Genomic DNA, 17,653 nt, shown 5'->3' with positions numbered 1-17,653 from the left:
AAGATGTTGTAGAATTTGCTGTTTTTCTTTTTGACAACTCAGGAAGAAACTGACCTCAGAAAGAATGTTAGACTTTGGCTGCTCTCCTTTGTGTCCCCCACCCCAGGGGAGCAAACTCCCAGAAGAGTTAAAATCTAGAGAGGCTTGTGGGAGGGCAGAGGAAGACCCAGTGCTCACGCAAACCCCTGGCTGTTCCTGGGACAGAAGCAGAATGTATTTCTAAGGGCTTCCTCCCCAGGTCCTAGCTGGTAGGCAGGGGTGTGGGGGGAGGGGATGTGGGACTTGAGGGATGTAGGTTTTGCTCCCTTCCTGTTGCTCTCTTCTCTGATCCCTACCCCTTAGCTTCAGGTTTTCTGTGCGGGGTTTATCCAGAGTTGGGGTGCCCTTGCCCATTTCCTGCCCTAGGAGGAGAGCTCAGATGGGAAGATGACCCAGGCAGAAAGTCTCCAGAGAGGTCATCTCGCTTGGCCCCTGCTTTGGCAGAGGTCCTCTATGACTTGGGCTAAGAGGATTCCCTCAGGAGGGAAGTCCTTTGGCCACAAATGTGGTTAGGCATAAAATTGACTACTAGCCCTCAGCCACCTTCTTTGCTGGGAGCTCTGAGGAGAGGCAAAATCCCTCACCAGAGAATGCTGTGTGGGGAGGTGTGCCTCCCTGCTCCCTGAGATTCCTATGCCTGAAACTTCAGGGCCTGGCATGGAAGGTTGTTTTTTCCTGAGGAGGGTTAGTTTTAGTGCCCCTATAAACTTGCCAGCAGGCTTGGGCTCTTCTCTGAGAACCATATTCCTCTCTTTCCCACCAGTTTTTCTTGATGGGGCTTTAGCAGTTTGCTCCCCTCTCAGCCCATTTCACAACTCTGGTTTGTGGTCCAAAGGGGGAGCTCCCCCCCACGCCTCCTTTTCTCCCACCTCAGCCTCCCCTGCCTTCCCTGCTTGCCCTACAGCTCCTGTACTGTGTCACCTTATTCTCCTGGCAGGGAGTGTGTCCATGGGGACATTTCAGGGCCAGAGTGCTGAGGGCCAGTGCTGCCTAGGAGTGCTAACAGGAGGGCTGCTGTGTGTTCCCTCTCTTCACCCTTGATCTTTCTGACCCTTCTCTCCTTGGAGCCAGTCAATCCATTGCAGGAGATTGGTGCCTCAGAAGCAGTGGCTACAAGGTTTTGCTCGGAAAGATCCCTGAAGGGAGTGAGGGGGTTCTTTCTCAGGTGTGTGTGGGGTGGTGTGGGGAGTGGAGGGTGGCTGGGAAGTGGGATTGGGATCCCAGCTTTCCCTTCAAAGGCAGGCAGCCCTGGAGCTGGGTAGGAGCTTGTTGACCAAGACCCAGGGCCCTTGTTGCTTCCTCTGCTGGGTCCTTTTTGACCTCCAGGCTTGGGGAGCATTGCACAAGAAGACAGTCCCCAGTCTACTGGCACCTACCTCATAGGCATGGGGCAGGAAGGGCAGGGCAGTTCCAGCCCTGGCAACGGTGGGGGAGCATACCAAAGAATCCAAGGGCAGGGTGTGGGAGAGGGCAAACTGGCCCTCTGCTTCCTCTACCCAGATTGGGGTTGGGATCCTCTCCTCCAGCTGTAACCATTTCTACCTCATTTTGCTGCGTGTTGTACATGGACGTATTTATCTCCTGTCTGATTATGCTCTGCAGTTGTGGTCTGTCTACCTCAGAAGAGACTGTATTTTAAAAGAAAGAATTACACAGTATTAAAGTGATGACATGGTTTCGAGGATTTTTTGGGGGGCAGTGGGATGTGGGGAGCCCTTTGAGAATGCTTGGGCACTCAGGTCTGCCAGTGCCCTTGCTGTGGCTCTGTGGATATTTCTCTTCCTTCAGCAAAAGTTACTTTGGGAACTTTGTTGTTCATTCTGCATAGGGAATGCCTGCCACTTATCCAACCTCACACATAATGGGCAAACACTCTACCACTGAGCTACACCCCCTGCCCCCATAGCAATCTTTATATTCTCATATTTGACACAGTTATCTGGTACATAGCAGACACTGTTGAAAAGTGTCACTGTTGAATAAATTCTCTGATTTCCAGATCAGTGTCCTATGAAGGATGCACAGGTTAGCTTAGGAATGCCCAGAAAAGATTCCAATCAGTGGTGGTGATAGTGCATCAGGGACCTTCCTAGATAGAAAGGGTAATAGCCCAGAAAAGCATGGAGGCTGGAAATGGTATCATCAGCATCATTTGTGTAGAACTGTGCAGTGGTGTGATTTTTTTAGATTCAGGAACATGAAGTAGAAGCAGGAGGGGTAGGTAAGTGAGGCTGGAGAAGTCAGCTGGCACTTCACCAGTAGAATCTCCAAGTTCCCTGTTAAGAGCTGGGGCTCAAACCGGAGGCGGTGCCACATGCCTGTAATCCCAGCTACTTGGAAGGCTGATGCAGGAGGATTGAGGATAGCAAGTTTGAGGCCAGCCAGGGGAACTTTGTGAGACCCTGTCTCAAATAATAAAAAGAACTGGGGACTGTAGCTTGGTGGTAGAGTGCCACTGGGTTTATACCCAGTATGGCAGAGTGGGGTTGTGTGTGGGGGAAGCTGGGGTGCCACAAAAAAGTATCTGTGCATGTGTGGTGGGGAGGTTGCAATGGTCAGGGACCTGTTTTGCAGGTTAAGATTTTACACATTGCTTCAACAAATCTGGACAGTGGGTGCACCTTACAGTCGAGTGGCTGGAAATGGTGTCGTCAGCATTGTTTGTGTGGGTGATCAGCATCAGCTAGTCCTGTGGGTAGAGCTGAAGGGGGTTGGGGCAGGAGCAAGCAGAGGGGTGCTTGTGGAGTCTGGGCTAAGCGTGTGTTTGCTGGTCAGGGAGCAGACCAGGGGGAGTTATTCAGGCAGCTGAGTGCAGACCTAGAGCCAGAGCCAAGCTTCCTTTGGGGAAATGAAACAAGTTTAGGGAAGTGGGGCCCCAGTGTGTGTGGAGGATGGGAGACCAGAGGGGGTGCTTATCTAATTAGAGAGGATAGGGGCAGAGCAGTTGTGTGAGAATGGGAAAGGACAAGCTCATCCTCAAGAGAATTTAGGACTTGACTGTGTATTGGGGATGATGGAGAGCAGGGGTGTCTAGGGCTTCTTGGTGGAGGGTGAGCGGGTGGTAAGTGAATTAGAAGAGATGGGAGTCGGCTAAATTTGAGGATTAGCGGGACAAGGAGGTGGCCTAGATCAATCCCTTCAGTACAAGAGCTCAGAATCCTAGCCTTCTGCCCCCAACCCCCAGTCTCACCCAACCGGTGGGTATCACAGATCCTTTCATTGTAGTTTCTGGGTTTTGCGAGCCCTCTCTTCCAACCAGTCCTCGTGATGGAAGCCCTTCTGCTCATCCTGGTTGTGGGGAGCTCTTGTCCATAGTCCCTGAGAGTTAAAATCTGTCCCTCCTCCCTGTGACTGGGACACTCCTGCACTTCCGTTCCTGAGTGTTCGAAGTTCCGCCCTCCCACAATCTGTGGGAGTGAGGACTCCAACCACCGCGGGCATTCGGAGCCCCTCCCAGCAAAGGCTGCGGTCGTGGTCGCCGCCAGGAGATGGGTGCACAGGCTCTGGTGCTGGCGCTCTGGGGCTGCGTGCTGGGTCCGGCTGGGGCCCTAGACGCCATGGGCCCTCACGCGGCTGTTCGTCTGGCCGAGCTGCTGACTCCGGAGGAGTGTGGCCATTTTCGGTCACTCCTGGAGGCGCCGGAGCCCGACGTGGACGCTGAGCTGGCCCGGCTTTCCGAGAACCGGCTGGCGCGACCCGAGCCGCTAACACCCATGTTGGGGTCCCCAGACAAGCTGTGGCGGCGGCGGCGGGAGGCAGCCGAGGTCCCGGCGAGCCAGGTGGCCGAGCCCGAGGAAGTCTCCGACGGCTGCCGGGAAGCACTAGCGTCCTGGCTTGCTGCCAAGGCCCTGTCCCTGTCTTGGGACCGTGTGGCCCGTGCCCTGCGGCGTACTGGCCGCCCCGACGTGGCCCGGGAGCTGGGCAAGAACCTCCACCAGCAGGCGACGCTGCAGCTGCGCAAGTTCGGGCAGCACTACCTGCCACTTCCGGGAGTCCCCGCCCCTGTCCCCGCAGCGGCCCCCGCCGCGGCCCAGCGGCCTCGGCGCACCTTAAACCGCATGCCCGACTGGGACGAACTAGAGCTGATCGTGGAGCGCCTGCCCCAGCCCCCGTACGAGCGGAGCCCCGCGGGCTGGGCCGGGCCACTGGCGTTCGGCCTCCTCACAGGCTTCCTGGGGGCACTGGGCTCCGGGGTGCTGCTTATCCTGCTCACGCTGTGGGTCACGGGCCGCGAAGGCGACCCGGCGCGGCCCAGTGGCCCTGACCTACCCACCACTCCCCAGCTCAGGTCAGCCGAGGCGCACCACCGGTGGGAAACAGAGCCGCTCCTGATCAGGGGGCCGCTCACGTCCCTAGCCCACCAGGCCCGGGCTGCAGCTGAGCCAGATTGCCCCTCGCCTCAATGCCCTCCGCGCCGAAACGGGAGCATCATCCCTTAGTGCTGCCTTGGACGAACTATAAAAACGTTACGAAACACCCAGAGGAGGGAGCAGTCGGTTGTCAGTTTATTGGAAATGCCGGGCACAGCCTGCGGACTGCAGATGGAACAGGGGGGCGCTGGTGCCAGTCTCACAGGGTGGGGGCGGACCTCCCACTTCTTGACAGCCTTAGTTTTGTCTTATCTTGAAGTTTTTTCCCCACTGAGAGCCACCACTATTGAACACAGACTGTGTGCGAGGCTGGTGCAAAGCAGTTACATACATTATTTAATATACTCCTCCAAACCCAAGAAGGTATTTGTTAGACATCAGGAAACCCTGCTCAGTTCCTTAGTGGCTAGTCAGGCTTTTGAACTCAGAGCCACTGACCTGAAGATTTGAGCCCCAGAGAATGGTGTTTGCCAAATAAGGGAGCTTGAGACACAGGATGGGACCAGAACAAGATGCCCAGCTCCTCTGGGTTTGCTCTGAAGTGCTGCTGGAGCGTCCAGGGGCAGTGCAGGGAGAGGGGTGCCCACTTGCAGGGGCGGCTGCCTACAAGGTGCCCCACTCAGGCAAGGCTTCCTAAAGTTCCAGCTGGAGCCTAGGACCTTTCCCACCCACTTCTGAGTCCAGGGCTTGGGCTGAGAGCCATGACAGAAAGACAGGCCAATCCAAGAGGAGAATTGAAAACAAGATTGACGTAACCCTTTATTGCAAATTCTAAAGTAAAAAGATGTACAGTACAAAGTAAAATTGAAATTTCAGACTATAAACTTCCAATCCACTTATACATTCTCAATTCTTAGCATTTCTGCCATTTCCGAATAAACAGAACAGGGAACAAGTCGAGGGGATGAGGGAAGGAGATACAGCAAGGGGGAAAAAAAGTGTTTAGAACAATCACAAACCCCAGAAGCAAGTGAAAGACATTTTCTCGACCTGCTGTCCTGGTGATGAGAAGCGGGGGTGGTTGGAGCAGTGCAGTTTAAAATGGCTCTCAGAATAGCAGCATTTATGGTACCGTTTCATCTTCCTTAAGTCCAAATAATACTTTGCCCTTCCCTAGCGCCTTTGCCTCTGTATCTCAAAATGCTTTACAAAACATTTAGTTAAAGCCTCACAACACCCCTGTGAGGTAGGTCAGTATTATTATCCCCATTTTACAGATGGGGAAACTGAGGCACAGAGAGGTTAAGTGACTTGCCCAAGGCCACACAGCGAGCCAGTGGTCAAGCTAGGAACAGAACACAGGAGTTCTGTCCCTTTTCTGGAACCACTGGACCACGCTCCCCTTTACCTATATACATTCTTCACACACACACACACACCACATGTGCACACCCACCCACCCCACCCCACTTAGCCTCTATGTACAGCAAACAACAGTGGGGGGCAGGGGCAGGGGATGCCTCAGGAGTATTTTAATAAAGGAAATCTTGGTAACCTTGAAAAGGGAATCCAAGAATGCATAGAGCAGAGCCACAATGTAGACTGGTGCAAATCTTGGGCCCCTCCCAACCCAGATTTCCTCATCTCTCCTGATGTCCCCCTGGCTGACTAGTTGCAGCTGATTATTTAGGGGGTGGGGGTACCTGAAAATGAACGAAGCTTTTTGCAAAACTTTGGGCAACATCTGAGAAAAGAAAAGAGGCATCATTACAAAAGATGCCCAGGACTTCATAACCCATGGCAATCTCACCTCCACAGCAGGCCTGGAGGCTGGGGCCCAGGGACCGAGAATGGGAACTGACCTACCAGCCATCTCTCTCCAGAGTGGAGCTACTAGAGCGAGCTAGAGTGGGCACCTCAAGATCCTCCTGAGTGTTCCTGGGCCAGGAGACACAGACTAGAGGGGATGTCCCTAATTGGGGTGCCCCCTCACACGAGTGTAGACAGACCTAGTCTGCTGGCCTATTTGTGAGGGTGATGGAGGGCAGGGCCCAGCACAAGCTAGCAGAGCAGAGGCTGTTGGGCATTTTGTACTTGCCCTAGCTTTGGACCATGGGGGTATTTTTTTTTTTTTTTTTTTTGAACACACTGATGAAAAAGGCAGAGGTAAGGCCAGTCCAGCTGGGTTGGCTGAAGTCATCTCTGAGGGCTCTGCCAGGTGGATTAAGTGAGGAAGGGGTTTTGTGGGCCTCTAAGCACCAGCCTGGGGAGTGGGTACCACATGCAATGGTTCAGTGGGGGTCTGGGAAGGTCAGGACCTGGCTTTTCTCTCCAATCTCAGCTTAGCCAGAAATGCAAGACCTTCTGGTATCTCTCTCTCCCCTGTTCCCCTCCTTTCCCCAAACGTGCCTAAGGTCCCAGTTCGCAGACCCCTCCCAGGACTCAAGAATTGGGACGGTCAAGCAACAAATGCACACCAAGACAGGCTTCCCTTGTACAGTAAAAAGGGTCATTTTTATTTAGTTTCCTTTTGGCTTATAGTAGTGATGTATTTTTGTTTTTTTTAAATCACGTCTCATTTAGGGCAGCGTTGGCCTCCATGCAGTCACTAATACACTATTGGTCTTTTACAGTTTACATTGGTTGTGGCGAAAAAGAAAAGAACCCCCCTGGGCACTGTGACTTCAGGGGCTTTGACGGGCGTTTCTGTTTTATCTCTGCCCCAGCAGCTTCTGGTGCCCAAAGCAGCTCACTGAGAAAGGAGCAAGAGTAGGTATGTTGACTTGGAAGTTATTTCTGCTCTCACCCTCTGCTCTAAATTATGGAGTCTCCTCATCCTAAGCAATAAGGAGGTATAGGAAAGAAGAGGGGGGAAAGTTTTTCACACACAAACCAGCAACCATGTCAGCTGCTGCTCAGTGGCTTTGGCTCTGCATTTTAAATTAACAGCATCACACGTCTTTTTGCTTTTTGTCCTTTTTTTAAAGGTGGATTGTGGAGTATAAATACTGCACCAAGGACCCGGCTACAAAAAATAAATATTTATATTATATTTATATATCTATATATATATATGTGCAGTGATACTGTGGCTGCTGCTGCTTTTTGATTGGCTTCATTAATATTTGGCAAAGCGTTGCCACTCACTCAGTGAGGGCGTGCAGAACGCCATCGCTGACTCTTTCAGTTCAATGCCTGTTAACTGCGGGTGTAAACTGCTGGTGATGGTGTCATTTACTACCAAAGAGGTGTGGAGCAGGATGGGTGAGTGAGAGAGTAAGTGAGTAGGCGGAGGGATAGTGGGCAAGGGATAAGAGGTGGGAAAAGTTAAACCAAAACAAAAAAACTTGAGATAGAGCGGAGGTGGCTTCTTTCCTATGAAGCTGGCTGATGGGTATCAGATACCAAGGCCCATGTGTTACTAAGGAGGTAGCCCGCTGGGCTGGGATCAGGAGTGGAGGGGAGGAAAAAGGTCAGATCTCAGAAAAATCTCATTAGTAGGCTCTAGTAGCTTAATGACATCACTAGCATGAGTGCTTGGTGTACCTAGTGGGATTGTATAGCTCTGTTGTCCATCTCAAGACCTAAGAACAATTAAGTTTAGCCAAATCTTGCATAGAAGTGGTTAGAATTTATTGCACATTGGAACAAAAATATATATTTTTTGTTGTTTTGGAAAAGACCATTAGCAATAAAAAATTTTTTGTCTGTCTGTCTGGTTTGGGGATGTACATTGGCTGACAGCATCTAAGTTCTAAGAAGAAAAAAAAAGTATAAAAAATAAAAATAAACATGACAATGGCATAAGCCAGAAGCCATTTCCTATTTAATAAGTTAATAATTTGTATTTACAAAAAGGCATGCCAATAAAATAAAATTATATATTACAGTATTTATAATTCTCTTAAAAATAACCACACACGTCAGCTTCTGTTTTGTGCTGTTTACAATGGAGCCTGTACATGGTACTATACATTCATCCGAGCAGTTAGCAGGGACACTGAAAGAGAGGCCTTCCCAATCTGGTATAAGGTGGATGGTGCCGCAGAAGCAGGCTTGAGAGCTGGACGGTTTCTAATGGTCCAACAAGGAAGTTCTGCTTACTGACTTGCTGTGGTTTGTTCTATGCAAAATGAGTCAAGTGGACTGTGAAAGTACATCCAAAGTACATCTACTGCAAGGCAGATTGGTGTGTCTGATTATGGGTTGGGTTTTTTTCCCCCTCTATTGTATGGTTCAGGAAGAATTTATTTTGATTTGACTCACATGCTAAAGTCTCTCCTCACTCTTCGAATAGACTTCCTGAAACATTCAACTGCAGCATGTTGGCTTTGAAACCTAGTCATCAGATAAGATACCCCTGGACTAAGCACTGTCTTCCATAGGGCAGGAGATGGAATGCAGATATGACCCTCTCCCAGAAGCCACCCTCCAATGACAATGGGCATATCTCTAAGCAGAGAGCCAACTGGCTGAAAGGGAATGTGCTGGGGGAAGCTGGGACACCCTAAGGAATTAAGATTAAGTCACTTTCTCATGAAAACCAGTGCAGTAAAGAAACCTAGTGGGCTTGGTTCAGAGGCGGTCCCATCTATACCGCAGGTCCCATTGGTGACTGTTATTCTAATAACAATCGAAAGAAACCACAGCCACACCCCAGTGCTGCAGTCCTCACCCAGCCCTCTGAGGGTGGGAAGGGAAGCCCTGCTCAGTGCGGAAATGTGATGAAGGTGAGAGGAACCATGCAGGTGTGAGCTTGTGACAACCACTCTGCGGAGAGAGGCCAGTTCAGAATATCTGAACCCTTCAACATATCGACCCAAGCCCAGAGAAAGCCACAATGCAGAAGGACATGAAACTAAATGAAGTGAGCACCCCATGACCCCAAACAAAACGTCATTTTAAGTTCTCCAAAATACCCCCTAGAGATAACATGCTATCCTGAATAGCACTTTTATCTCTACCCCATATAAGTGTCAGTTCTCCAGTATGAAGGCTAAACAATCATCATAAATATTGCAAAATACAAATGAACTTTTTTTTTTTTTAGCCCTAGGATTTGGTTTTACAGTGACATTAATAGTACAAGCCATTCGGGATCAAAGTCTCCCCATGTACTAGACACAGAGCAGCATTAAATAGTTCATCTTGCAAAATGTGCAACAATGGCTGTGTTAGAGATGTCTGTTAAACATATACACACAACGGATCCATCTGCTTGTTGGATTGGGTTTGTTTTTTGTTGTTGGTGGTGGTCAATTGGTGACTATGTTTCCCTACCCAGAAGGTGTATGAAAGACTTATAGGAACTCATAAAGAATTGCAGCCGGTATGGAACTCTTACCATTTTCTCCAATACAGTGAACGGTGCAGGGCTGGGTCCTGTTCAAAGGCTGACCCAATGCAGGGACAGGATTAGTAGTGTCCTGTGGTGTATGGATCTCATGCATGACTTCTGATCACGGCATGCCATCATGCAAATCATTTCTACGCATTGAACGAGCACAATGTTTGGAATTGGCCTGAGCAAGTCCTCCTCAGCCTGAAAAAACCTGATTGTTTTCCCCCACCCATCTCCAAACCACGTGAAGCCCATGTGGAGAAGATGCGGTTTATGTCAAAGAAACTGACAATTAAATGACATGGGCTAAATGTGAGTGTGTGTGTTTTTTCTTTTTGCTGCTTAGCTTAACTAATGTAAGAATGCAAATATAGTTTGCATGAACAAACGAATTTTTAGAGTGATGCTTTCTGCTTCTGAGAATCAACGAAATGAAAAAATAAAATCCATTTGGCTGCAACGGAAATATGCTGGTCCCGGCAGCCTCTCCTGTTTTTGTATCCTGTTAGATTTGTCCTAAGTTGCATTGACTGAATGTGGAACATGCAGTAACCACCTGCCCAAGCAATAGAAAATCTGTGAGTCCAGGGAGCAGGGTCCTTTGCCCTTGGCAGGTCACTGCTCAAGATGCAACTGTGTCACATGGTAAGCAGACTAGTTTGGTATAGATCTTCAGGTTACAGTGTCTCCACAGCTGTTCTGCATTGATAATATTCAGGAAGTTTGTAAACAATCTTTCACTTGCAAGTTTTAAACTGATATAACATTTCATTTTTGCTCTCCTCTAACACTTGGATTCTCTGACCTCTTTTTGTCTTTTGGCTCTTTCCCTTCTTCCTTCCTCTGCCCGCTGCTGTTTCTCCTTGTCGGGTTTAGTTACACTGTCATAGGATGGGAGGGAGGCTGTGGAGGGGGTGCTCTCCTTTTTCTCCCGGTGTGTGCCTCCATTCTCTAGCTTATTGGAAGTCATCTTTTTGCAGATGAAGCCCCGCCTTGCCAAATGTCCCCGGTAGGCGCGCTGCAGGACCACTGCAGACACCTCCTCCTGCTTGCGCCGCAGTGTGGTTGTGATTGGCTCGTAAGACACTTTGGAAGGATTGGATGCCACGAACCTCTCTTCCATCTGCTGCCGCAGGATGTCCAACTCCCCGCTATCTCCCAGGACCCGCTTGGTGAAGGCAAAAAGGATGTCCAAGCAGTGGATGCGATCCCCGCTCACCATCGGCAGATCCATGGCAATGAGCTCAATGGTGTTGGGCTTGGGCACTCGGAGAGGATGCTCCAAGGCATCTGCAAAGTCTGCCAGCTTACAGTACTCAATGAATTGCGTGGCATCAGGATCAAACTTCTCCCAGATCTCATAGAAGGTCTCAAAGTCGTCCTCACTCAGAGGGTCTGCACTTTCTTCTGTGGCTACACTGAAGTTCTCCAAGATGATAGCAATGTACATGTTCACGACAATGAGGAAGGAGATGATGATGTAGCTTACAAAGAAGAAGATGCCCACTGAGGGGTTCCCGCAGTCACCCTTAAAGCCACTCCCTGGATGTTCCTTATCTAGACTGCAGTCAGGGGGGCGGTTTAGGATGGGCAGCAGCAGGCCATCCCAACCAGCTGAGGTTGTGATCTGAAACAGGCAGATCATGCTGTTGCCAAATGTCTCAAAGTTGAACATGTCATCAATACCAGCCTCGTGCTTCACATATGCAAAATTGGACATCCCAAAAATGGAGAAGATGAACATGACCAGGAAGAGCAGAAGGCCAATGTTGAACAGGGCAGGCAAGGACATCATTAAGGCAAAGAGCAGGGTACGAATCCCTTTGGCGCCTTTGATCAGACGCAAAATACGCCCAATACGAGCCAATCGGATGACTCGGAACAGGGTTGGGGAAACAAAGTATTTCTCAATGATATCAGCCAGGAACATTCCTAAGAGAGGAACAGAAGAAGTTATGTTTCTAACATCCGAGATGCTAAAATCCTTTTCTTCTCCTTTTTTTTTTCTTGGTACTAGGGATTGAAACCAGGGGCACTTTACCCCTGAGCCAGGTCCCTAGCCCTTTCTTTATTTTATTTAGAGACAGGGCCTCATGAGTTGCTTAGGGCCTCACTATTGCTGAGGCTGGCTTTGAACTCATGATCTTCCTGCCTCAGCCTCCTGAGTCATTGGGATTAAAGGCATCCGCCATTGTGCCTGGCGAGCCCCTTTTTTTCTTTTACCTAGCTGTGGAACTCTTAAGTTCAAAGGGCTTTGTAGAATGAATGCCTTACTAACCAATCTGAACTTGTAATAAGAAGACATTACATATTTCAAACATTAAAAAAAGTAAGCTGGGCACAGTGGTGCACCAGCTACTTTCGAGGCTGAGGCAGGAGGACTGCAAGTTGGAAGCCGGCCTAGGCAACTTAGCAAGGCCCTGCCTTAAAATAAAATAAAAAAGGCTGGGGGTGTAGTTCAGTGGCAGAGCACTTGTCTAGCAAGCACCAGGCCCTGGGTTCAGCTCCCAGTTCTGCAAAACAATGACAGCAAACAAAAACATATAGAAAAGTAGAGAAAACAATGATCTAGACAACTATGTGCATGACACACAGATTTAACAAAAGGTCCAGCAATTTACAAAATTTGCTCATTCTCTCTTCATTCTGAGAAGCATCCGTAATACTGAAGTATCATTTTATTGTATAGTTTTATTATGTGTAAACCCATAAATAATACACTGCATTCTACTATGTTTAAGAAATTATACTAAAACTCTTTAGATCTCTGGCTTGTTATCTTTTTCTTTTTTTAACTGGGGGTTTAATCCAGGGGTGCTTTACCACTAAGTCACATCCCAGTCTTTTTCACTTTTTATTTTGAGACAGGGTCTTGCTAAATAAGTTGCTGAGGTTGGCCTTGAACTTGTGATCTTCCTGCCTCAGCCTCCCAAATCTCTGGGATTATAGGTGTGTGCTACCAGCTACCATGCACAGCACTTTTTTTTTTTTAATAAAGTATTTTGGAGGGGAGAGTGAAATCTTTTTTTTTTTTTTTTGCTTGATAGATCTTATTTTTATTAGTCAGCATTAGCCATTAAGAAATATCAGTTAGCCAGTAAATAAGTGTGTGGAGAGTGAAATCGCTATTTTTTATGTGCTGCTGAGGATAAAACCCAGTGCCTCACACGTGCGAGGCAAGTGCTCTACCACTGAGCTATAGCCCCAGCACTTGTTTCAATTTGTGAGATTGATCTTGTGTTAAAATAATTCTAGGTTATTCACTTTAACAATTGAATGGTATGCATTTTTATGAGTAGGTTCTAATTCTGTTTTTCTACTCAAGGACAGTTAGTTTTTTTTCAAGTGTATGCACACACAGTTTCCAAGGTACTATCAATTGCTCTTCACAATGCCATCAAATATCCATATCCAGTGTGGTGGTGCATGCCTGTAATCCCAGCAACTGCAGAGGCTGAGGCAGGAGGATCACAAGTTCAAGGCCAGCCTCAGCAACTTAGCGAGAACCTCAAGCAACTTGTCTCAAAACAAAAACTACTGTTTCAAGACAAAAAATAAAAAGGGCTGGGGATGCGGCTCAGTGGTAAAGGGCTCCTGGGCTTAATCTCCAGTACCCAAAACGCCCCTGCAAAAATTCATATCTACAAACAATAAATGTGAGGTCTCAGTTTCTCACCATACCGTGTAACCCTTTGACTTTGATGTCTTAGTTATTCTGCTGATGCCACTGCTTTTCAAAGTATCTTCATCTTGGTTTTGAAAAAACATCTTGGTTTGCTCATTCCCCTATCTCCTACCCCATTAAACAACTGAGAAAAATAGAGAGATAGCTCAGGAATGGTTTTCAACTAAGAGCTTTGAGATTCTGAGCTGCAACCCATACAGCAGAAACCAATTTTAGCAAGTAAAAATTCCATTGCTTTAGGAGGATACACAAGTAGAGGGTAAAATGTACACATTAAAGGGCCTTTTCTACTTACACCCACCCACAGGCCCACCTCAACCAGACCACTTTGTCCTTAAAATGAAAGAACAGCACTGGGCGGCCAGTGAGGGACCACAGAAAGAGATGAAAAGGCTGGGAAAGAGAACTGAAGGGAAGCACGGACGTGTTCTCTTTTTCCAGTGTCTCCTCTTGCCATCCAGGCCCAATGAGACAACATGAGCTTCCAAGGACAGACGCATTTAATTTGATGAAGGAAGTGTCTTTTAATCATAAGATTTCATAAATATTGGGGCAGTTAGCTGCAGAGGCTGTAGAACCTTCTTTGAAGTTTTTAGGCTAGGAAAGAATCTTCACTCTCAGGAAGGGTCAGAGAGTAAGCCAGGAAGCCTTTTCTTCAGGAGCTCAGATGCTATAGTATGTTTGCTCTTTCCAGAAATTCTCTACTTCGGCCAGGACAAAAGACAATTTCTCAGTTCTCTTCTTTTTACTTGTCAATTAAGTCAAAGCCAGCAATCATAAGAAGTTAGGTAGTGTAACATGTGTTGCAGGTGAAACTACATCCTGCACATGGTGGGCAAGCAAGGCTTCAGAGAGATAGTGATGCCTGAGTAAGGTTTTGAAGAATAAAAGGATGAACATATATCTACCCCGTAGAGAGCAGAGAGAAATGGGGCCATCCAGGCAGTGGATACTTTAAGGGGTACTCCAGGTGGTTTTAGAGCTAGTTTATTCAACTCCTCTTTAAAAAGAGTTTCTATACTTGTTTCTGAACACATTAAAAGCCTCACTACCCTCTCTCTTATTTTGGAGGACAATCTGAGCACAGGGGATATGATTTTGTCTGTGGATTTTTCTATCCCACTTAATGGTGGGTGGGCAGAAAAGCAGACAACACCTGCATTGTCCAGTGTGTTTTGTGGGAAGTTACGAGGATGGACTTCAGGTGGGGGCTGGGATTGACCCCCACTTGCTTCCTACCTGCTGCATGTCTCAGGCACTTCTCTGGACCTCAGTTCCTCATGCTACTTAAGGCTTGCTGTGAGGACTACATGGCTGCACATGTGAAAAGCGCATGGAATGTTGACCAGCTTAGAGTACGTTCCGTTAAAACATGAGTTATTATTACTTGAATGAAGGGTTCTGTGGTCCAATGGAGGTGGACGGTGTGGTAAGCAGAACTCTTTCCTGTAGGGATGTCCTAGAGCATTTAGTAGGCTAACGTGTGTGGTGACCTTACAAAGGGAAATTTCACATACAGCGTTGCCTGAAGTAACTCCATCATGGAAGTCTTTGTTTGGTGAGCAATGTATGGGATCAGTGTTGTGTGTATCAACACACTTTTGGACATGCTACTCTGGAGGACAGAACTAGAGAAGGCACAGGCTCAGGAGCCCAGCTGCCTTCTGTCTCTGCTGGGACAAGTCAGTCATGCCTACCTGGAACCAAGCAGAGTTTCACATGGTTCAGGATGTCTTTCAGAAAGGCAAGAAATGTTTTGGGAGGGTAATCAACAGGGTAGCATTTCTTTCTATCCACCTGCAAGGACATCATCCCTTCTATTCTTTTAGGTTGAAGCAAACCATAAATTTTGGGACCAACCTGAGTTCTGCCTCTGCCGCCTCCAGTTGAGGGACCCTGTACTTTTATACTGTGAAGATGATAAAACAGCCTGCCTCCTGGGCTGTCGTAAGGATCCAATGAGATAGCACAGGTGGTAAATTCTCAAGCTGTACCAGGCCCACAGTAAACTCTCAGCAATAAGACTATCAGCAGCAGCAGCAGCAGCACTACCAAGACCCATCGCCACCAGAATTTTCCTAGACAATTTCATTAATACCCACCTTAACTACCTCTGGCTATTCCTTTTCTTCATTTCATACTTTTTTTTTTTTTTTTTGGGTGCTCAGGATTGAACCCAGGGCTTCAAACATGCTAAGATGTACCCTACCACTGAGCTACATCCTCAGTCCTTTTACTTGTATTTTTTACTTTGCAATCCTCTTGCTTCAGCCTCCCAAGTTGCTGGGAATATAGGTGTGTGCCACTGTGCCTGGCTGCCATATATGTATTTTAAATGACATTTCTTTGACCTTCCCTTGTTTAAACTTTTTGAAAGCAAGAACCAAATCGTATCTTTCTCTTACCCAGAGTACAGCATTTATGACATAGTAGGAATCCACTGACTACATAATATGCTAGGCAGACCCATGAGATGTCTTAGGGGCACACACACAGGCTTAGGTTAAGAGGACCACCTACCTGCCTGCACCTCAGACCTGTGGAACTCACTGCTTCCCCAAGAACTCATCCTCGAAGCCAGTCAGGCACTCTCCCCTTCCCTCGTTGTCCTGCCCCACTCACCCACAATGGACAGGATGACCACCACGAAGTCAAAGATGTTCCAGCCGATGGTGAAGTAGTAGTGCCTCAAGGCAAACATTTTGAGCACACACTCACAGGTGAAGAAGATGACGAAGACCAGATTAATCCAGTAGAGAATGTTCTCCATCTGCTTGCTCTGAGTATCTGTCTCCACCATCATTGTCACCATATTAAGGCAGATGAGCATCATGATAACAATGTCAAAGGCTTGTTGAGTGACAAAATCAAAGACGATACCTTGGATTTTGTTCTGGGGGTGGGGGTGGGAAAAGATACAACAGGATTCGTGAAAGCCCTTCCAGGCAGACCTGTGGGAACCACTGCCCGATTCATGGAAGCAGTCTCTATCACCTCTTCTGGCCAGCTCCTTCCTGCTGCTCTATGGGAAGCACGTCCAGAGACTGACATCAAGATTGCCTCAGCTCGAGTTTTCTCAAGTTGCCATTCTTCTCTCCTAAGCCTGTGAAGTTGAATACTTCTAGAGGTCTTCCTACTTCCCTGGTTGCCCCTTAGTCTCATCTGTTGGCCATCTCTCAATCTCTTTTCTTTCTTGACACAAGTGCACTGGAGAACCCATCTATCCCTACTGCTTACATCTATCTACTACTTGAGCTTCTCCATCGCTCTCCTTGATGACTCACAGCCGTGCTAAACTTACCAGGTCCAGAGCAGAGCTGAGTCCTTTTCCCTGCCCCTCACACGGCTTGTTCTGCTGCTCTCAATTATTTATCCATCCCTCAAGCCAGAAATCTAGAGTTCCCTGTGTTTGTCTTCTCCCTCAGACTTCATCTGATGCTGACAGTCTTACTGATTCCTTCGCCAAAGAACCTGATTTCGCCTCTTCATCCCCTTTCCAGTGGCTTACTCTTCTAACCTTAGCCACCAGCACCAGCTGTGCTCCTCTAACTCTCTTAGCTGATCTCCCTGCTGCCTTTCTTGCCCTCATTCAGAGCAGCCTCCACACACTGGTGAGTGTGATTGTTTAAAAATATAAATAGATCACATCATTCTCCCACTTTAAACCTCTCCATAGCTTCTCACTGAGCTTGTGACAAGGTCCTACCGTTAACATGGCTGAGAAGTGCCTCCACAGTCAGATGCTGCTCATCTGCATTTCCTGCTTCCAGTTCTTATTTGCTTTTCCGGGAATCACTTTCCCCACCAGAGAAAACGCTCCTTGATGAGGCTTCCTCTAATGTGGAAATAGATCTGCCCCGACAACTCTCCATTTTTCTCTGTCATGGCCCTCCAGTTATTTCTTTCCCCGTGTTTTCCTGCATTTTATTATAACTGTTTGCTTTTTTTTTTTTTTGTACTAAGGATTTAACCCAGGGTGCCTTACCACTGAGTTACATCACCAGCCTCTTTTATTTTTTAATTTTAAGGCAGAATGTCATTAAATTGCTGAGGCTGGCTTTGAATTTATAATCCTCCTGCCTTAGCCACCTGAGGCACTGGGATTTCAGGTGTGTGACATCACACCTGGTATGCCTCCTTATTTTTATAGTTTAATGTGGAAGAAAACACGCTCAGGTTCCCAAATGTAAACTTTAGAAAAGTTAATCCTTTTATATTCCCTTTAGTTCCATTTCTGTCACTAACTGGAAAGTCTTAACATCATGGAAATTTTAAAAA

The 17,653-nt window shown here is 47.7% G+C and overlaps 2 protein-coding genes across 7 annotated transcripts in view; one reads left to right on the top strand and one right to left on the bottom strand.

The window, feature by feature from the left end:
* Positions 1–70: 70 nt before the first annotated feature.
* TMDD1 (transmembrane and death domain 1) lies at positions 71–6,493 on the top strand. The gene has a single exon (XM_079139814.1). It carries the CDS (start codon positions 3,528–3,530, stop codon positions 4,476–4,478), a length of 951 nt encoding a protein of 316 aa, XP_078995940.1. The 5' UTR covers positions 71–3,527; the 3' UTR covers positions 4,479–6,493.
* A 407-nt stretch (positions 6,494–6,900) lies between these two features.
* The window catches only part of SCN8A (sodium voltage-gated channel alpha subunit 8), a 181,802-nt gene continuing 171,049 nt past the window's right edge, over positions 6,901–17,653 (bottom strand). For all 6 annotated transcript variants that reach the window (XM_079139767.1, XM_079139766.1, XM_079139769.1 and 3 more), the window contains 2 exons: positions 15,998–16,268; positions 6,901–11,622 (listed from right to left, as the gene is read on the bottom strand). In XM_079139767.1, the coding sequence (XP_078995893.1) occupies positions 10,475–11,622; positions 15,998–16,268 (1,419 nt within the window). In that variant the 3' untranslated portion in view covers positions 6,901–10,474. The remainder of the gene's footprint in view (positions 11,623–15,997; positions 16,269–17,653) is intronic.

Source organism: Sciurus vulgaris (genome assembly GCF_902686455.1).
Source record: "Sciurus vulgaris genome assembly, chromosome: 5".
In the NCBI taxonomy this organism is placed as follows: domain Eukaryota; kingdom Metazoa; phylum Chordata; class Mammalia; order Rodentia; family Sciuridae; genus Sciurus; species Sciurus vulgaris.
The sequence above is the reverse complement of the archived record's forward strand: the minus strand, read 5'-3'. Positions and strand labels throughout refer to the sequence as shown.